This window comes from Equus asinus, chromosome 5, assembly GCF_041296235.1.
Source record: "Equus asinus isolate D_3611 breed Donkey chromosome 5, EquAss-T2T_v2, whole genome shotgun sequence".
NCBI classification, from domain to species: domain Eukaryota; kingdom Metazoa; phylum Chordata; class Mammalia; order Perissodactyla; family Equidae; genus Equus; species Equus asinus.
The window spans coordinates 35,705,404-35,724,724 of record NC_091794.1 but is presented as its reverse complement, the minus strand read 5'-3'; the positions used below and the strand labels follow the sequence as shown (position 1 = coordinate 35,724,724).

General features: G+C 42.9%; 1 protein-coding gene across 8 annotated transcripts in view; it reads right to left on the bottom strand.

The window, feature by feature from the left end:
• The window catches only part of DGKG (diacylglycerol kinase gamma), a 188,176-nt gene that overhangs the window by 133,337 nt on the left and 35,518 nt on the right, over positions 1-19,321 (bottom strand). For all 8 annotated transcript variants that reach the window (XM_044771245.2, XM_044771247.2, XM_044771248.2 and 5 more), the window contains 3 exons: positions 9,302-9,378; positions 1,053-1,218; positions 407-469 (listed from right to left, as the gene is read on the bottom strand). In XM_044771245.2, the coding sequence (XP_044627180.2) occupies positions 407-469; positions 1,053-1,218; positions 9,302-9,378 (306 nt within the window). The remainder of the gene's footprint in view (positions 1-406; positions 470-1,052; positions 1,219-9,301; positions 9,379-19,321) is intronic.

Genomic DNA, 19,321 nt, shown 5'->3' with positions numbered 1-19,321 from the left:
GTCTCCCTCTCTCTCTCTCTCTCTCTCTCACACACACACACACATACACACACCCACCCACCCACACACACACACACACACACACAGTCAAACCCCTATCATACAGCTTCTCCTTAGAAGGTTCCCCTTTTCCCCTCTCTGGCCAGGCAGACCTGTCAGAAGTAAACATTTAATGAACTGTCCTGAGTCTGGATCTGCCCTTGCTATCAAGTGAAGCAAGAATCTTTTTCCAGCCTCAGAAGCCCAGTACATTTGAGTGGTGGGGACCCCAGAGATGGAGGCAGACAAGATCTGCCCAATGGCATACAATTATATGAAAAACAAAACTGCTGGTTAGGTTTCTGCCTCCACCCAAGGATGAGGTATTCCCAACTCCTCCCTCGAAACTTGTATTCCAAAGACTCACCGGTATCAGGGGCACAGGCCTCATCTGCTTTGGCAGCATTATCCGCATTCTGAATGCTGGACTCTGGGGAACAGACAGAAGATGCAAAGAGCAGTCCATACCCTCCAGCTTCTTAGAGGGGCAGGGGCAGACCTTCTCCTGAGGTCTGGATCACTTAGGTTGTATCAGTGTCTCTGAGCGTCAGCTGGGTTCATGCTCACTTATTGGGGTTGGCTGTGTCTCCCTCATTATAGCCGAAGCTCCAGGAAAAAGTGCCCACTCCTTACTCTTCCTCTGACACTGCCAGGCTAGTCCCAGAATGGATACTCAAGCTGAATGTGCTTCATTCATGGACTGGCAGCCTTGATAGGAGGCTCTCTCCACCTGCCATATGTTAGTCTGTGCCTCTTCTTTCCCCCATCCTCCCCTCTGATCCTGAGTGGCAGGAATTATGTCCCTTTTTATTCCTCTTACTGAGAGAGTCATCAGACAAGACTTCCTTTGAGCCTATATGAGGAAAGGAGTCCTCATCCCCTGGTCCCCATTTCCCACCCTATACAGAAGTCCCTGGCTCAGGGGACCCCCTAGGAGTGCAGCCATGGCTGTGGCAAGTGGATTAGAGCTACAAAAATCTCCCTTCTATCTTGGGGAACTCTGGTCTATGTACCTGGGCCACTGGCCTCGCTGTTGCTGGTCTCCTCCTTTGGGTGGTCAGGGGTCTCTTGTCTGGGCTTCTGGCTGAAGGCCAGGAAGAGATGCGTGCTCAGTGGCTGAGGAAGGTCCACCTCCAGGTATGCCCTCATGAACAGCTTGAAGACATCATAGCCAACTGGCTGAGAAAGGACAAAGAGGGAAAAGTCAGTGGAGAGAAGCAAGGAGACAGAAGAGGGAGAGGAGGAAAAGGAATCGGGGAACTGGCAGGCGAGAGAAGTGGAAAGGGAAGCAGAAGAAAGCGTAGTGATTGGTGGGGCAGGAATGAAAAGGCCAGGGAGGTGATAGAGAATGACAGGCACAGAGAGCAGAGAGTAGGATATAAGAAAGAGAAGACACTGGTGGTTGCACATTGAGGTTTGGGGGGGTGGGCCTGGTGCCACAGGAGGCTTTTGGAACAAGACACATCTAAATTTAGGTAGAAAAGGAGTGAGGGAGAGTGAGCGCTGGGGAGGAGGCCACAGGGGAGGGTCACTGCCTCAGTCCAGGCCCATGAGAGGGACTTGTCTGTAATGAGCAGGACTAGGTCAGTGCCCCGGAATCCAAGGGAAGATGAAGAAGGATGTAGTTGGAAACACGATGGAAAGAAATGGCTTTTTTGTAGTATCTCGATTTCCTGCCTGTGCTGTGAGGGATGTGATTCCTGAGTATTCAGGTCTCAGAAAAGGGGAAAGACCTGGAAGAGAAAGGGACAGACTCCATTCTTCATTACTTTCATAACTGACCTTCCCTGGACAAGCCTCAAGGTAACAGGGGAGGGTGTGCGTCTGGCTCAGCTGCTCTCAAAACATGTCCTTGTGAAGGTTTTAGGCACCGGGAAAAGAGCTGGAAGCCAAGGACAGAAGGTAGAACCAAGAAACATGCCAAAAACTAGAACCTCTCCCTGCTGTATCTCTCCCAGTGCTGCCTGGCTTCTGGCCCCAGGCTGGGAGCCACCATGCCAGGCAGGGCTGCTTCACTCAGCAAACACTCAACAACAACAGTTTGCAGTGAGTCATCACTGGCTTGTGCTTTGATGGCATCAGATTCTTCATCAAATCGGCAGATGCTCCTGGAAATCATTTGAGGAAGAACTACTTCAAGATCTGCTGTGCAGGCTTTTGTGAGTAATCACAGCCATGAGAATAAAATCCCTTTCCGGGAGCCTACTCGGCTCTCCTTCCAAAACGTTATAGCATTCAACCTCTTGTCTCTTCAGGCAGATCTGGGAGCCTTCCCAGACGAGAAGCTGGCATGTGTACAATCAGGTTTGGAATACAAAGTCTTGGCCCTAAAAACAAGTGATGCCCTCCCGACCCCACTGGGAGGGAGCTCCCAAGGCAGTTTCTACTTAGCTCCCTGCTAGACTGTTCTATACATCCCCTTTGCAGAGTGGAAGAAGCTTGACTCGTTTGGACAGAGGGTAACGTGGGCTCTTATCAGATGAAGAGACCTCTAAGCAAATGGTGGACTCACATTTCTTTGTGACAGTTACCAATCTCTCTGTCTCTACCTGTCTGTCTTTTCTATCTCTGAGTCTCTGCGTGTTTCTCTTTCAACCTCTTTCTGTCCCTCTCTGTCTCCACAGCCTCATCACCTCAGAATGTCTCTTCCTCAACACCCTTCTCCTTTCCCTCAGTACACAAGAGCAAAGCCTTTTCCTCCTGCTTTCCAAATGGAATCCACCACTTTGACCTTTGACTCTACCCTCTCTGTCTGTGATGGCGTCTCCCAACATCTGCGTCTCTCCTACCTGCAGGCATGTTCAAGGTCACTATTTCAAAGAAATTGGTGGCTGCTTGAGCTACTAGCCTGTCCTTCCTCCCTTCCCCTTCAAATTTCTCCAGACAACAGTAGCCTCCTCACCTCCTTAATCTCATTCAGTTTGGATTCTAGCCCATGACTTCTGAACTTGCTCTCTTGAGGGTCACAAATCCAATTGTCTCTTTTTACACTTTCTCATCTCTGGCTTCTCTGCAGCATTCCAATCTCTCATGTTGAAACTCTCTATTTTCCATGGTGTTGTGCTATTTTGGATCACTTCTGCTTTGATTTGACTGAGTATTTGCTGAGAGCACTTTATTTCCTTTAAAAGGTTCTTTTATATTGTCATTCTATTTTAATTGACAAGTATTGTTTTACAATGTAGTTTTGAGTTCCAAAATGTCCTGTTAATCTTTTTTGGTTAGCATCAAATTGAAAACTATCAGCATAAAATATTTCTGGAAAACAGACTGTACTAAATGATTTAATAAAAAGAAAGTTCAGTTAAACAAAGTCTAACATAATGCTTTAAAAAAAACCAAAGCTGAAGGATCATCAAATGAGATCAAGAGACCTCATGACTGGTCTCAGCTCTACCATATTTTCCCCCTTTTATGAACCTAAGTTTCTTCTTTAGCAAATCGTGAGTGCTGGACTAGAAGATCTCAGGCTCTACACTTCTATTAGCTGCCTCCCTAAACCAGGCCCTCTTCCTGACCTGGCAGTTTCTGTTAATGTCAATGACACCATTATTCTCCTAATACTCCAGGCTCAGCTTTGAACTCCTAGTCATCTGAGACTAGTTCTTGTCCCTTCCTTCTGTTCACTGTTCTTTTGCAACATCTGTCACATCCAGGTCTTTTTTGTGTCCATTGTCCTTCTGCCACCACCCTGACAAGGGGTCTATTGAAGGCCCCAAAGTTTCTGGTTTCAGACTTCTGTTTCATGCATCCTACCAGACCAGCGCAGTATCTCTTAAAGGCTTCTTTGCTTCCACCTCTATTTGTTGGTCCTCCCATCTTATTCATCTTGCCAGGTTGATCTTCCCAAAGCAAAATTCTGATCAGATTGCTTCCCTACTCAAAAACCTTCCATGGCTTCTAATTGCCCATTGGAGAGTTGAGATCATTTGTCTCCAAACTTTTAAAATCAGGTGCTCTCTATTACATTTTTGAGCGTGTGTTTCTACTTATCTTCATTTATAATTATATACATGTACCACTATGCTCTTCTACTGGACATTATAAAACATACACAAAAAATAAGTTAGAAAATAGAAATTAGATTAGATAAAAATCAGTGTAAATAGAAGGTCTAATAGGTAGTGTTCCCACAGTCCAATGGATCATCTTGTGCATCTTCTGAGCCTTTTGGGATTCACAGCCCTTCCATAATCCCACTCCAACCTAGATTTGTGGCCACTTCAAGCTCTGAGACCCTTAAGTCTTTTCTCCTATTATTCCTTATGTATACCTCCATAGTTTGTCCAGACTGTCTTCTGTGTTCTTTCCTGGCCCAACTTCCGTGCACTTTACGTGAACTGCTTCCTTCTCCACTTGTTAAAATTCTAGCTATCCTTTAAGCCCCAACCCAGATGCCACCTCCTCCAGGAAGCCTGGTATGATCTCCTATGCCTGAATTGTTATACTTTTCGACCTTGGTTCCTGTCTAGGGACACTCGTATCTGCTGCCCTCTATTAATGTATAGTTGTTTGTGACATACCTTAGTTCCTCATCTAGATCTAGAGTTCCTGGGAGCTGGTGAAATGTCTTATTTCATCTTTGTATCCGCCATCCCATCTATCACAGTGTTTCCTGATAGGTATTTTAATGGATGTTGGGTTTCTAATTGGTACACTTGACTGTCACCAATTATTGTAGAGTTCATTCAGTCAACATACATGCACTGAGTCTCCTAGGTACAAGACGCAGAGCTGGGCACCAATGAGGGTCACGCCGGTGAATTAGGCTGGGTCCATACCTTCAAGAGACTCAGCGATATATGGTAAAAGGATTGAAATAACTGTAATATAGAGTCAGCAGTGGTGAGTGCTATAGGAAAAGAACTGACAAACTGTTATGAGAACTTATGAAACAATGATGATTGAACACATGTCCATCCATTTATGTCCCTATCCTGGGGAACAGGATGGCATAGAATAAGCACAGAAACATAGAGCATTCACCCCAGAAGAGCTCAGGGGACTAGATCTCCTTATGTGGCTGAGGATCTGGGAGTTCAGTGATTGCACCAGCCAGCTAGCGGCAGAGTAAAACCAGAAACCCAGTCTGACTCCTAGTCCAGTGCTCCTGCTATTGTATCTGTCGCAGGTCCCAGTGCTGATGTCACACTCCCTGCCACTCCTTCTAAGCACCCAAAGATCAGTAGGCAAAGAGATGTGACTATGTGCCACTCTCAAAGTGATATCTGGGTTATGAGAGAGTAAGTTCTTTATGAGCACGGGCCAGGCTCAGAGTAACTGCTTAGTAAACGTGTGATGGGTAGAGAGTAGCTGGGTACCATTCCCAAACCAGATAACCAACCACTATGAGGCACGTTGGCAATCCTCTGAGCCCTGGAGTAATATCCTCAGCACTGCCATTGTTCAGGCCTGTTTTTTTCCCAGAAACTGCAACTTTCATGCAAGAACTACCTGGGCAATTGCCTTTGCTGCAATCTGTTTAAAGAAAGTTATTTCTTACCCAGGTCAGGAAGGGAAGAGAACTAGATGGAGAGTTTACTGTGCATCAGGCATGTTACATCTGTGATCTCACTTAAGTCGCATAACAACGTGAGGGAGGACTATGACAGTCATTTTGTGGATGAAAAAAAATTCTGAGAACATAAATAACTTGCTCAAAGTCATAACGCAAGTAAGAGAGCTGGGCTTTATGCTTAGATGTGTCTGAGTCTAAGGTCATGATGCAACAAAACCACCTGCCCCTTTGGCTCCCCTGTATTCTTGTCCACCTTCTGGTTGTCTTCAGCTGCACACTATTCTCCAGAGAATCATTCAGTGCTGATAGGTAAGGGCATGCTTGTCGGGACCAGATGCAGCCCTGCCACTCTGCAAGCTTTTATGCCTGGCCTCGCTTTTCCAGCAACCTGCCCCTTCCCACTGCTAATTCATTTCTTGTTGAGACATTTTAGCAGCAGTGAGCCATCAAGCTCGAGAGAAATTAAACCCTTGTTGTTTCCCCAACCCCGTGCCGGGACATTACACCTACTAGAAGCCAGCCACACTGTGAAAAAGAATGAAATCAGAGTGACAAGCTCTCCTGGGACACAATGGTGCCAGGCATACAGAGTGGGGGCCAGCCTGATGGAGGTGGGGGTGGCAGCCTGCTCATAACAGCCAAGCTGCTCCCTGCTTCTGAAAGCTCCTGTGGCCTTCACACCCTCGGTGGCCTTGACCAAATTGTTCCCCTCCCACTCATCAGCCCCAGGGCTGACGGGCTGATTAGCAGCCCCCGCCAGTCTTTGTTCCTGTGTTTTTGGAGCTGGGGGTAGACGGTTGGGGGGAGGGGGTAGCAGCAAGTTCTTTGCTGGCTCTGCCATCTTCTCTGCATGGCTTCTCCTCAGGAATGTTCTTTGAAACCGTGCATTCTCAATCTGGCTCCTGTTCCAGGAACCTTTCTCCTACTTCATTCTCCTGGTGATTGGTGCATTTTATCCAAAGCCCCTCTCAGGTGTACCCCGAGGGCATGGACTCTGTTGATTCACTACCAGTACCCAGCAGAGAAGGAGTTGACTCAAGGTTTGTGGAAAGGATGACAATATGAATAATAAGCGGCTAGCCTCATCCCAAGTTTGTCCTGCTGATCAGTCACTTTTCTGCAATTAGCTCTCATAAAAGGACCCAGGAGCAGGGAAGAGGGAGTTGAGTTTAAAATATTCAGGGGAAAGGGGAATAATAATGAGTACCATTTTTTAAGTGTCTTGTAAAGCGTTAGACACTTTGCAAAAATTATCTCATTTAATCCACTGATCTGCAGACTTCAGGGTCTTTCTTTGGTTGTTGTTATCTTCAGGTTACAGATGAGGAAATTGAGGCTCAGAAAGGTGAAATATTATTCAAAGTCACAGTGCTGGTTGGCAGGTAGGAGTCTAACCTAAGACCACACGACTCCAGCGTCATGGTTCTTAAACTTGACCCTGCCAGTAGGAAATAAGTTCCAGAGGGCAGGAACTGTGCTTCCTCATCTTAGTATCTTCTGCAGTGCCCAGCACAGTGCCTGGATGCTCAAGAAATATTATATGAGTTGAATTTGAAAGTAAGGGAGGTCTTGCATTCATTTTTACATTCAACGAATATTTGTTGAGTGCCTGCTATGAGCCAGATACTCTTCTGAGCACTGAGGATACAGCAGTGACCAAAAATGTTCTAGTGGGAGAGAGAGACAATTAAATAAATAAGTTATATAGTGTGACAGATGGTGAGAAGTACTAAGGAAAAAAATAAGGCAGAACAGGAGGATAAGCGGTGTCAGGAAAGAGGGCTTAACATTTTAGATAGAGAAGGTGACATTCACTGAGAAGGCGATTTAAGCAAACACTTGAAGGAGGCGAGGGGAGGAACAATGTGGATATCAGGGGAAGGAACACGGCAGGAAGAGGCAAAAGCAACTGCACAGGTGCCGAGGTTAGAGCAATTTTGTCTTGTTTGACAGAATCAAGGAGGCTGATATGGCTGAAAAGGAAGGAGAAGAAGGAGAGTAGCAAGAAATGAAGTCAGAGAGTAGGGAGAGGTACAGATTGTAATGATCTTTTTTTTTTTTTTAAGATTGGCACCTGACATGAGCTAACATCTGTTGCCAATCTTTTTCTTTTTTTTCTTCTTCTTCTCCCCAAAGCCCCCCAGTACATAGTTGTATATTCGAGTTGTACGTCCTTCTGGTTCTGTTATGTGTGACGCCACCTGAGCATGGCTTGATAAGTGGTATTAGGTCCGTATCCAGGATCCGAACCAGCAAAACCCTAGGGCTGCTGAAGTGGAGTGTGTGAACTTGACCACTTGGCCACTGGGCTGGCCCTGTAATGATCTTGATTTCAACTCTGAGTAGGAGGTAGGGGGAACCATCAGAGACTGTCAAGCAGAGTAGTGACATGATCTGACTTAAGTTTTAACAGATTGCTTAGGATGTGTGTGAAGAATAGACATTAAAGGTCAAGAGCAGAAACAGGGTGCCCAGTTAGGAGACTACTGCAATAATCTCGGCAAAATATAATGGTGTCTCGGGTCAGGATGGAAGCAGTGCTGGTGGTGAGAGGTGGCTAGATTTTGGGTATATTTTGAAAGTAGAAGTGACAGGGTTTGTTGATGAATTGGACGTTGGATGTGAGAGAAAGAGAAGAGTCAATGATGACTCCATAGTTTTAGGTTGAATAACTTGAAGAATAGAGTTGTCATTTACTGAAATGTGAAAGACTCTTGGAAAACCAGATTTCAAAGGGAAGATCAAGGAGCTCAGTTCAGCTCATGTTAAGTTTGAGATGCCTGTCTGATTTTTTAAGTGAAAATGTCAGATAGAGGGGAAAGAGGAAAATCAGAGAGTGTAGTGTCTTAAAAACCAAGTGAAGAGTGTAGAGGAGGATTTCACCAACTGTGTCCAGTGCTGTTGTGTAAAATGGCTATTGAATTTAGCCATGTGGAAGTCCTTGGCTATCTTGACTAATGATTTTAGAGGAGGGGGTGCAGGTTACACTCTGATTGAAGGGCTTTCAAGACAGTGGGAAGAAGAGAAATTGGAGACCATGAGTATAGACAAATCTTTTGCACAGCTTTGCTATAAAGGACAGGAAAGAAATGAGATGGTAGCTTGAGGGAGAAGTGAGGTCAGGAGAATGTTTTTTAATGTAGGAGAAATACCAGTATGTTTATATGTTGATGAGAAAAATCTAACATATAAGAGAAAGCTGATGTGAAGGAGTTAGAGTAGAGAGAAATAGGGAAACAGAGAGACAGAGGTAGAAATAGGTAGAGGTAGAGATAGACAGACATAGAGAGGAATGCATTGCTGAAGCAATGCCTGTCAAGAGACCAAAAGAGGATAGGATTGAATGGACAAGTGGAGGGTTGGACTTAACAAAAGCATGGAGAGCTCATTCCTAGTTACAGGAGGAAAGGTATGTAGGTGGGCGAGGATCTTGTGGAAGATCTCTTCTGATTGTTTCTACTTTATCAGTGAAGTAGAAAACAGTTGATAACTGAGAATGAGGAGAGGAGTGAGAGATTTGAGGAAAGGGGAGAGGGTATGATGTAGTCTTCTAGGACAGTGAGAGGGTGAATGGAGATGGGAAACATACAACTCCAGCTAGTACCAATGGCTCACTTGAGACTTAGGAGAAAATACATTGAGAAGCAAGTTCTTCAAGGTGAGCTAAACTTCCAAGAGGGGAACGTATTATGGAAAGGCTGGGACATGAGGTTTTTTAAAGGCATGAAATGGAAATTTTCTTACCTCATGTGGGTCATATTGTTTGAGGCTCCCACCCTCATTAAATTCAGCCAAGACATCCTTTATCTTCTTGGAAGAATCTGGAGAGACATAATGCACATGTGAAACATTGGTGAACAGCTAATGAGAGACGGCCAAGAAAATTCTCTCTGTCTAACCTTGTTAATGATGAAGTGGCCCCTCATTTCCAGGACCATATGAAGAAATGTCACCTTTATCTGGCCTTCTGTCCTCTCATTTCTTTTTTTCGGTATATTCTCTCTTGCTGTAGGACCTATCTTTCTAAAACAAAAATCTGATCAGATCATGTCCCTGCTCAAAACCCTTCAATGGTTCTCCATTTTTCCAGGATAAAGCCTAACCCACTTAGTGTGGTGTTCAAGTACTTGGTGATCTTATCTAGCCTGTTCTTTATCTCTTACCTTAACCTTCCATTCACCCCACTTTTCAGCCACATCAAATTGCATTTCCAGAAATGCCTGAATATACTGTGTACTCTTTCATGGAGTCTCTTCTCTGTATTGCAAACTTCACTCAATTCTCAGTACCCAGCTCAAATGTCAACTCCTTGGTAAAGTCTTCCTTTACCAGTCAGAGTTAATCATTTCTTCCCCTGGCTCGTACATAACTCTGTAAATAGCACTTGTCATATAGTGTTATAATTACTTACTAACTTTCCTCTTGCTCATCTCCTGCCTCAGTTCTACCTTGAGAGCTGTAAATGTAACTCAAAAAGTGAGCCTTGGATATATACCAAGGTTTGACAGATAACTAGTGTTCAGAAAAGCAGTATATTAGATGGTGGAATAAACATCTGAGCAGAAATTTTAAAATATTAAAAATTTTCTTAATTAAATAGGAGGGGTGGGCATCAAGCCCAGTGGGGCTCTGTCCTTGGTGCTGAAACAGAGACAGCGGGTTCATGAAGCATGGTGGTTTAGAAAATTCTATTTTCCATAAAAAATAACTCAGAAACTACTGGAGAAAATGGTGGCTTCTTTTTTCTGAAGTTCTGTAAGGGAATTGGGATTCAAGAAAATAGAGTCAATAATTGTCATTATAAACACATCCTGAGTGCATTCTGTGTAGTTATCAGCACTCTAGATATCAAAGAAAACCAGGGTTTCTGTGCTTTCTCTGTCTTTCAATATTGTGGATAATTAAGAGCTTCCAAAACTCCATTATTGGCACTATTTAAACATCTGAGCAAAGGGCAAGGTCATTAAAAGCTGACATCATGTTCTTTTGTGTTCAGGCTCTTTGTATAGATGGCTTTGCTCTCTTAGACCTATGTAAAGTAGATGTGCTCACAGTCTGGGATGTTCTCCATGGCTTTGCTGACTTGGATTCAATCAAGCACAAGTTATAATCATTTCAGGATTGAGACATATTGAAATGCCACAGGAAAATACTGCTGTTGCCTAAAAATGGACATTTCTTTCTGAAATTCAAAACAGATGTCGAAAAACTAATAGCTCAGTAAGAGCCAGGCAGCAGATGCCATCAATTTGGGCTGCTTCCATTCAATTCAGAAAACGCTATGGAGGGTAAGATGCTGCAAGGTACTGTTGATGAACTAGTTGAGGAGATGATCCGAATCACTGTGGTAATAATAGCTACTCTGTATTGGGGACATTTACTGCATATTCTCATATATTCTCCCCTACCAATTCATACAAATTTGGTAATATTTTCTTCAGTTTATAGGTGAAGAAGTTGAAATTTAGAAAAATTAAGCGATTGCCTAAGAATCAGGGTTTTAACTCAGGTCTAGTCAGGCTCAAAAGTCTATATTACTTAAGCGCAATTCATTATTACTTCACAAACACTTACTAACATGAGGAAAAGTGTAATTAATTCTGTGGCAATGATATGAAACTCTATGAAGCACAGAGCATGGAAGAAGTAAAATGAAGAGGGAGAAACTAAAATCAACGTGAGAGTGGTTTTGGGGTGGGGACTGGGGATGCCCTATGAAGGAGGTAGCATTTGAGCTGTGATGTCAAGAGTGGGTAAGGTTTTGAAAGTCAGACATGACGTGGAAAGGGTACTCTCAGAAGGGACAGGGTGAACAAAGGTGTGGAGATGGACACCACTGTACATTTAGGAGAAGTTAAAATCAGAGAGTAGTTTGGGGCAAGATTTGAATATCAAGTTAAGAACACTGATTTGAAGTTGTTAAAGATTTTTTGAGTAGTGGAATGACATAACCAGGTCTCTGTTTTCTAAAGGCAACTCTGGAAACAGAATGAAAGAGAGTTTAGAATTGGCCAGAGCTAAGTTAATGTCACACATAAATTATATTTAAGTTATTCTATGAACAGCTTAATTGTTTAGAAAAAAATCTATATTTTAGAATCTATTTTACGGGGAGATTTTCAGCTCAGAAAGAGTGGTCAAGTTGAAAAAAAAATGTGCAAATTTTTGAGCATGGGTACTCCTGGTATGGCTTCTGTAAGAGAAGCATAGAGCCAGCATTTTGGTTGAAAACCAGGATAGCGATTTCACTTGGGTTTATACTCTTTTAATGTTATTAATGTTATTGTCACATTTTGGAGGTTCCACAGTTCATCCCAGCAGAAATCCTTTGGTTTTAAGTGCAATTGATCTAATCCTGCTTTATATTTAAATGTATGATATATATATATATATACACACACACATACTTATACACACTTATGTATATATAAATATATAAAAACATATGCACATATATTCATCATATGTTCACATTCAAGTAAACAAGTTTTAAAAAGAAAAAAACACAGGAGGCGTTTATTTTAAAATTTCTGATTAATAGACTAAAATTAAATGGAAAAAAAAATAATCCAAGAGATTTCTGGCTCCTAGATTTCCATGAAGGGTGTTCCTCACCACATGTTTACTTTAATTTGTTTCATAGGTTTTTATGAGCTCATAGCATAAACACATTCCCCTTTTAGAAAAAGGAAACTAGCTAACTCTCAAATTTGATAGCTATACTTTCTCCTTGGATGTCCTTTGATACTTTTCCACAGTTTTCTTCTCAACAGATTTTTGGGCTGGGTTTCTCTTTCCATGAGGGGGTACTGCTTCATTCTGTTTTGTCTTAAGACAGTTAGGAACAATGAGTGGCTTCTGCAGAGCATTCCCGATCTGACTTCTGGCTCCATCTGTGGGCCCAATAGCACAGCCTCAGTAGAGAACTCCCTGTCAAAGCCTGTATGGTAACACCACCAGCAGACTCAGAGGAGATCGAATTCCATGTACAAAGTAGGGCCATGTCCACAGTTCTTTACAACAACTCCTACTTTGTTGAGTGCTTACTATATGCTAAGCACTGTACCAGTCATCTTAATTATTTTATTTAAATCTTCACAATTACCCTCTTATGTAATAATTATCCCTATTTTAGAGAAGGGGAAACCGAGGTATACAGAATTTAAGTGATTCTTTCAAGGCCACACAGCCAGCGAGGGGTCACTCATTTTTAACATATCTAATAATGTGACATAGCTATTAGATTCACTGGATACAGGAACACTGGTAACTCAGAAGATAAGGCCCTTCCTCTATGACAGTGGCTCTCCAATCTGGCTGCATGTTAGAATCACCTCAGGACCCCTGTACACACTGAAACCCAGGCCTCACCCCAGACCAATTAAGTCAGCATCTCTTGGAGAACCCAGGAATCAGTATATTTCAAAGCTTCCTGGGGGTTCAAATGTACAGTCAAGGCTGAGAACTGCTGTCCTACGATGTAACTATATTGCTAGAAATGAAGACTGGCTTAAGAAGCAGCTGAACTTGTTGGATAATGACTGCAAAAGGAAGAAAGTTTATAACTCTGCTAAACCTAAAATCACTGTGCTTGGCAGACACTCCTCATTGTTTAAGTGAACAGCACTAAAGAACTCCAACCAACAGGTCAATTATTCAGCTGCGTGGCAAGGCAGCAGTCTGTTTTGCATTAGTCCACACTGGCAGGACCATCAGGATGCAGTTTTACCCCAAATCAGGACTGCAGAAGGCTCTTCTCTGGGACCAAGGTCATGAGTGGTAACGACTATCGTAACAAGTTTCAATCCAAAATTGTCTCTTTATGCTTTACGTGCCAAGAATTCTGGGATCTTAACCAAGCACTTGCTCCTGGTGTTTGAGCAAATTCAGAGCCTTTTTAAGGAGAAAATTTGGCCCTACTCACAAGCACCTTCGCTGCCACATTTGTGTGGAACAGAGATGCCCTCTGTCTGAACAAGCAGACAAATCAGGAGCTTCAGTGTTTACAGCAGAACATCAGCTTACTGAACCAGAACCCAAAGTTTATGGACCATTTTCTAGGGAAGAACACTGAGTGGCTGAGCACTAGTCAGACTGTTAAACTTTGAAATAACTGTAAGTCAACATTTTCAAGAGTGAATCCGAAAACCTACAGACGAGAGTGAAATTCTTATTTAAGGTGCATGATCACTCTCTATTCCTCAACGTTCCCTAAGAGAGTCTCAAACTGTAACATGCATATGAATTGCCTGGGGATGAGGTTTAAATGCAGATTCTGATTCAGTAGGTCCAGGTCAGGCCCTGAGATTCTATATTTCAAATGAGATCCTTGGTGACACCAATTATGCAGGTCCATGGAGCTCATTTTTGATGAGCAGACCTTAAGCAACGTTCTTATATATCTGTGGTGGACAAGTAAGGCTTGTCTGTCACAACATGGAAAAAAACATGATTCTGAGGCAGGAGGGACATATTCCACAGATTAGGAAGACCATAAATGACTCTCAACCCAAGGAGAGAAAGACACAGAAAGGGGAGAAGGGAAAGTAGGCACATGAGGGAAAAAAAAAACCAACCCAGATTATATTTTCCTTCTTCTGATGAAGGCTGGGATATATGAATAAGTTTTCTAAGTAGACCAGGGAGTCAAGAATACAGTGAGATGCACAAAAGCAAGAATGGGGTTTCCAAAGGGTCCTGGATACACAGAGGATGATGTCAGAATAGAGATGCCAGGGCCAGGAGCACTGCACTAAAAGGCCCACCTTTTCAGATGGAAGGAATCAAGACCCAGAGTGGAATGTGGGAAGCACACATAAGAAGTCCCTCTTTATAAGCATTGACACATTCTCCCACTTACACTTCTTTTCCTGTTCACTGTCTAGCCCCAGCATGTAGCCCATTGCCTGATGTTCAATAAAGATTTATGGAACAAATGAGGGCTAGAAAAGGAATTAGGCTTGTCATGCTTGTCTCATATGTCTTATATTCCCAGGGACATAGGGAGACAAGGTAGACCAGTGGTTTTCAACCTTGGCTGCATGTTGGAATCAACTGAGGAGCTTTAAAAACTGCTGATGCCTGCATCCCGTGCCTACAGGTTATGACTGACTGGTGCAGGGGTGGGTATGTGTGTGGGCAGGGCACGGGAAGTGTTCTAAACCTCCCAGGTGATTCCAGTGTGCAGCCAAGGCTGAGAACCCTTGAGGCCCGTCACACTAACTACAGGGGAGAACCTGTGGAAGTGATGGCTCTGCCAGTGTGTTACATATAGAATAAGAGAAAAGATTCTGCCTCGAAGCAAAGGGAATTTTGGCTGATGTAAGAAAACCCTCTTTAGGATACTAAGATTTTCTGATTCAGCATATTGATCTGAATGACTGGTATGGCTTATTGGTATAAGTAAAACTTGTATTGCTAGCAAGAGTTCCTACTTTTTCTCCAAATAATTTGGCTTTATCAACCACATTTCAAGCAAAGGTGGAGGAACGGATCAGACAACCAGTACCTTCTTGCAACTAAAAGTGTGGATCCTACACCAGCAGCATCAGCATTACCTGAGAGCTTGTTACGAATGCAGACTCTCAGAACTACCCCAGACCGACTGATTCAGAATCTACATTTTAACAAGATCTCCAGGAGATTCATGTGCACGTTCAAATTTGAGAGCCATTGTAGAAGTCTCTCCCTATCCATAGATTCTGTGACTGCCTGTGGGCAGAGTCCCAGTCACCACTAATGAAAGGAAGTCCAGCTGTGCTAAAAGAGTGTGGGTGAGAAACAGCTGTGGTTATCCCTTCCAAGATGGAAGCAACTAGACGTGATTCTTTATGTGCCCAGGACTCCAGGAGCATTTGATTAACTCACTCAACTGGCTAATATAAATAGCAAGCTTTCAATGAAACTTGCTTAGAGCCTTACATTGTTCTGCAAATCAGTCCTAAACATTTTCTCTGACTCCCATATTAACACTGACAGATTTGAATGTTGAGCTGTAAATTACCTACATCTTAAAGTCAGAAACTTTGCCTTGATCTGATTCTAATGAAATATAATTCTGAATAGCACAATTTACTGATTCTTTCTCTTTAAATGTACTTCAAAATTTTGCTCTGTTATAATTTAATCAACATATATGTGTGTGTGTGTGTGTGTATATATATATATATATTTTTTTTTTTTAACCAACATATGGTTGAAGGTTGAGCTCTAGTGGATACTTTTTGTTTAATTTGTTGGAACCGAATTGAAGCAAATAATTTGACCTGGAATTAAGAACTTTGTCTTTAATTCTTACTCTGCCACTGACCTTGTGAGTGACCTTGGGCAAGTCACTGAGGTCTTCTGGACTCAGCATTCTCACTTGTGAAATGGGTAGTAGTTGGATTTGATGATGGCCGAAATCTCTCCCAGCTTTAAAAAGTCTACCAGATCAAGCAACCACTGGCTGATACAGTTTGGTTTAATTTCTTAGAGAATTAAAAGTCAAAACTGATGCTTTATCAATTTTTTCCTTTTTTCTCTATCTGTATAAGCTGATAGTTTCCGTCCTTGATAAATCATGGAAAAAAATTGAGGAAAAAAATCCCCTCCCCTAAATGTCAGGATTAGACAGACAATAAGCCAATTATATCGCTGAAGCTGTTGGGGGAGGGTCAGTAGGAGGCATCCTCACGTGCTCGTGTCCTCTGAGGTGGAAAAGAAACGTGTTTAAATATAGAAAATAAGTATTGGAAGGGCTAAGGAAGGTCATTTGGTCAACTGGTCACTGACGCTCTAATCTCCCCTATAGTGTCTCAGCCAACTCTGCCCAGGCAGTTCCAGGGAAAGAAATCTCAGTTGCTTTTAAGTCAATTCTGTTCCATCTTGGGCAAATTTGACCATTAGGAATAAATTTATTCCTTATTTTAAACCAAAGTCTTTCTTCTGTTGATATCCTCCCATTAATCTTAGGGCTAATTCAAAATTAATTTGAAGCCATTCAAAATTAACTTAACACCTCCTCCCACAATAGCAGTGTAGCTATTTTAATACAACGGGCTCTCCCTCGCCTTCCCTGAGCTTTTCCTTCTGCAGCAAATACGCATAGTATTTTCAGCCACTTCTTTATAACCAGGCTGTGAGGTCCTTCACTATGCTGATGGTACTCCTCAAACAAGTTCCAGTTTGTCCATATTCACTGTAAACTATAGCGCCCAGAAATAAATTCAGTTTTCTAGAGAAGTCTGAACAGAGTTGGGTAGAATGTAGATATCAGTTTGCCTTACTAGACATTATTAGTCTATTAATATAGCCTTAGGTGACAATCAGTGGTTTGGTTAAATAAAATAATGTATATGTATTCAAAAGAATTCTCTGAAACCGCCGAAAACCATGCTTCTTCTAAGTATTAAATGATAGAGAACACTTCATGATACATTGTGTGCTAGCTGGTCTTCAGAGATGGCCATCATCAGTCTTCCCCTCCCCGTGTGAGATATGGGGTCCATTCCTCTGGCCCATTGAACCCAGGCCAGGCCTGTGATTGCTTTGACCAACTGGATGAGGACAGAGTTCCATTCTAGGACCTATGATCCCAGGGGTTAAAAAGGCCCAGAAGCTGCTGCTCTTCTGCTTTTGGAGCTCTGAGCCACATGCAAGAAATCCAGACTACTTTGCTGGAGAGAGAGGCCACTTGGTGAGGCCCTTGGAGATGATAAAGTGCTTGGCGAAAGAGGCCCCATGGAGGGAGACTGAGGTACCATCATGTGAGCAAATAAGCCATGCTGGCTCATGTGAGTCATCCCACCTGAAGCCCCAAACATTTTAGGGCAGGGGCTAGCCACCCCTGCTGTGCCCTGGCCAGATTCCTGAGGCACAGAATTGTGGGAAAAAACAAAATGGTTGTTTTAACCCACCAAGTTTTGAAGTTGTTTTGATGCAACAGTAGATAACTGAAACATATCATCAGGGTAAAGAAAACAGCATGCAAAATAGTCAAACATGTTTGGTTTTTAAATATGTATAATTGTTTATGTGTATGTGTATTTTAATATTTATATTTATATACAAACATGTTAGTAGTGGTTATCACTGGGAGATAGGGTCATGGGTAACTTTAAATATCATCTTTCTGTTTTTCAAAATTATGCTTGTTTTTATTTTGTAACAAAAATTTCTTAATATTTCATTACCTTTTTTGACAAATATTTTATACTATTGATTCACATTAAGGTTACTGTAAACTATATATATATTTAAATATATATGTGTTTATGTACGTATGTATACATATAAAATAAATATATATGTCTCTAAGGGCAGTTTTAACATGGCTTCTCCCCAAATAAAAGGCCACCAGAGAAGGTGCAGGGTTTATGCTATGTAAACAGAACATACCAAGAGCCTCTTGTCTCAAAATTCTTGGCCTCTCCTACCTGGTAATCCCACTGGAGAAAGTTCCGAATTCTCAGGCCGTACACTTCAGCTACTCTGCTGTTGTAAAGCTCCTGTTTGTATGGTTAAGGAAGAGCAGTTGCTATGGCAACGCAATCTGACTGAAAACCAGAATGTATCTAAAATTGGTAGAAGTGCCTTTTTCAGGGTTTACTCAGAGGCTTAATCATTTTCCAAGAATTGTATCTTTTTTTCCCTCTCCTGTTAGGACAACAGAGCTAGCACCCCTTGTCCAGTCCTGGGACATGGACAAAATGAGGAAAGGTCAGAGGAGAAGAAAGCTGATGGTTGGAAAAAAGACCCAAACCACAAAGGAGCCATTTCCTACCAAATACTCTGGTTTCTTTTCACCCCTTGACTCCTTGATTGCGCTGCCACATTTGGACCCCTCCAGCCCTTCGCTCCCTCGATCCTGTAGTCTTTTTTCCCTAGTTGTCTTTCTAGTTCTTCTCTCTGTGTCTTCTTCTGCCTCCTCTTTCTCTGACCCCCAAGTGGAGGCACACACTAAGGCCCACTCTCCATCCTGTCATTTCTCTCCTCACATTCTTGCTCTCTGAAGTGACTTCATTCCTATTTTTTTCTTTCCTTGCTGGCTCCACACAAGGATTCCCAAGTCAAAGCTGGAGTCTTACCCCTCATCTCCACCCACATCCCGCCACAACCCTCCCGGGGCGCACGTGACGTCTCACTTGGAAAGCAGCATCCCTGGGATGGGGTCCTACTTATCTTTCCACTTCTTGCCCTGACTGCCCCCACACCACCCACCAACATGCGCTCTACGCTCCCAGCCCAGAACTGCTTGTGGTTCTCAGAAGCTACCTTGATGACTCTCTCACCTCCCTGTCTTGCCCAAGCCACTTCCTCTGCCTGGAATGCCCTCTCCTTTCTCCCTCCTTCTAGTGTTTCTGGAGTCTGGAAACAACACCTACATGAGGAATTCTCTCACCAGGCTGGGCTAGGTCTCCTCCTCTGTGTTCCCCACTCTTTACCACCTGTCGTACTGAGCATCATTGTTTGAGTCCTATCTGTCTTTCCCACTAGGCTGTGGGCTCTTTGAGGGCAGGCACTGCATCATTCATGCTGGTTCCCTGGGGCCTGGCACTTATGAATGCATAAGTGGATGTGTCTTCACCATCTCAAAATCAACATTCCCAAACGGTGCCCACCAGCTGTGCATCCTAAGGTCATCATTTTCCACAGATTCATGGGCTTTGAGGTATCTTTGCTGGCTTTCTTTTGTTCCATAAGCTTTGATGATTCTTCCACCACAATTTTCCACAAACTAGCATTTGTTCCTTACCACAATTACCATCTTAGCTTTGGTCCTCA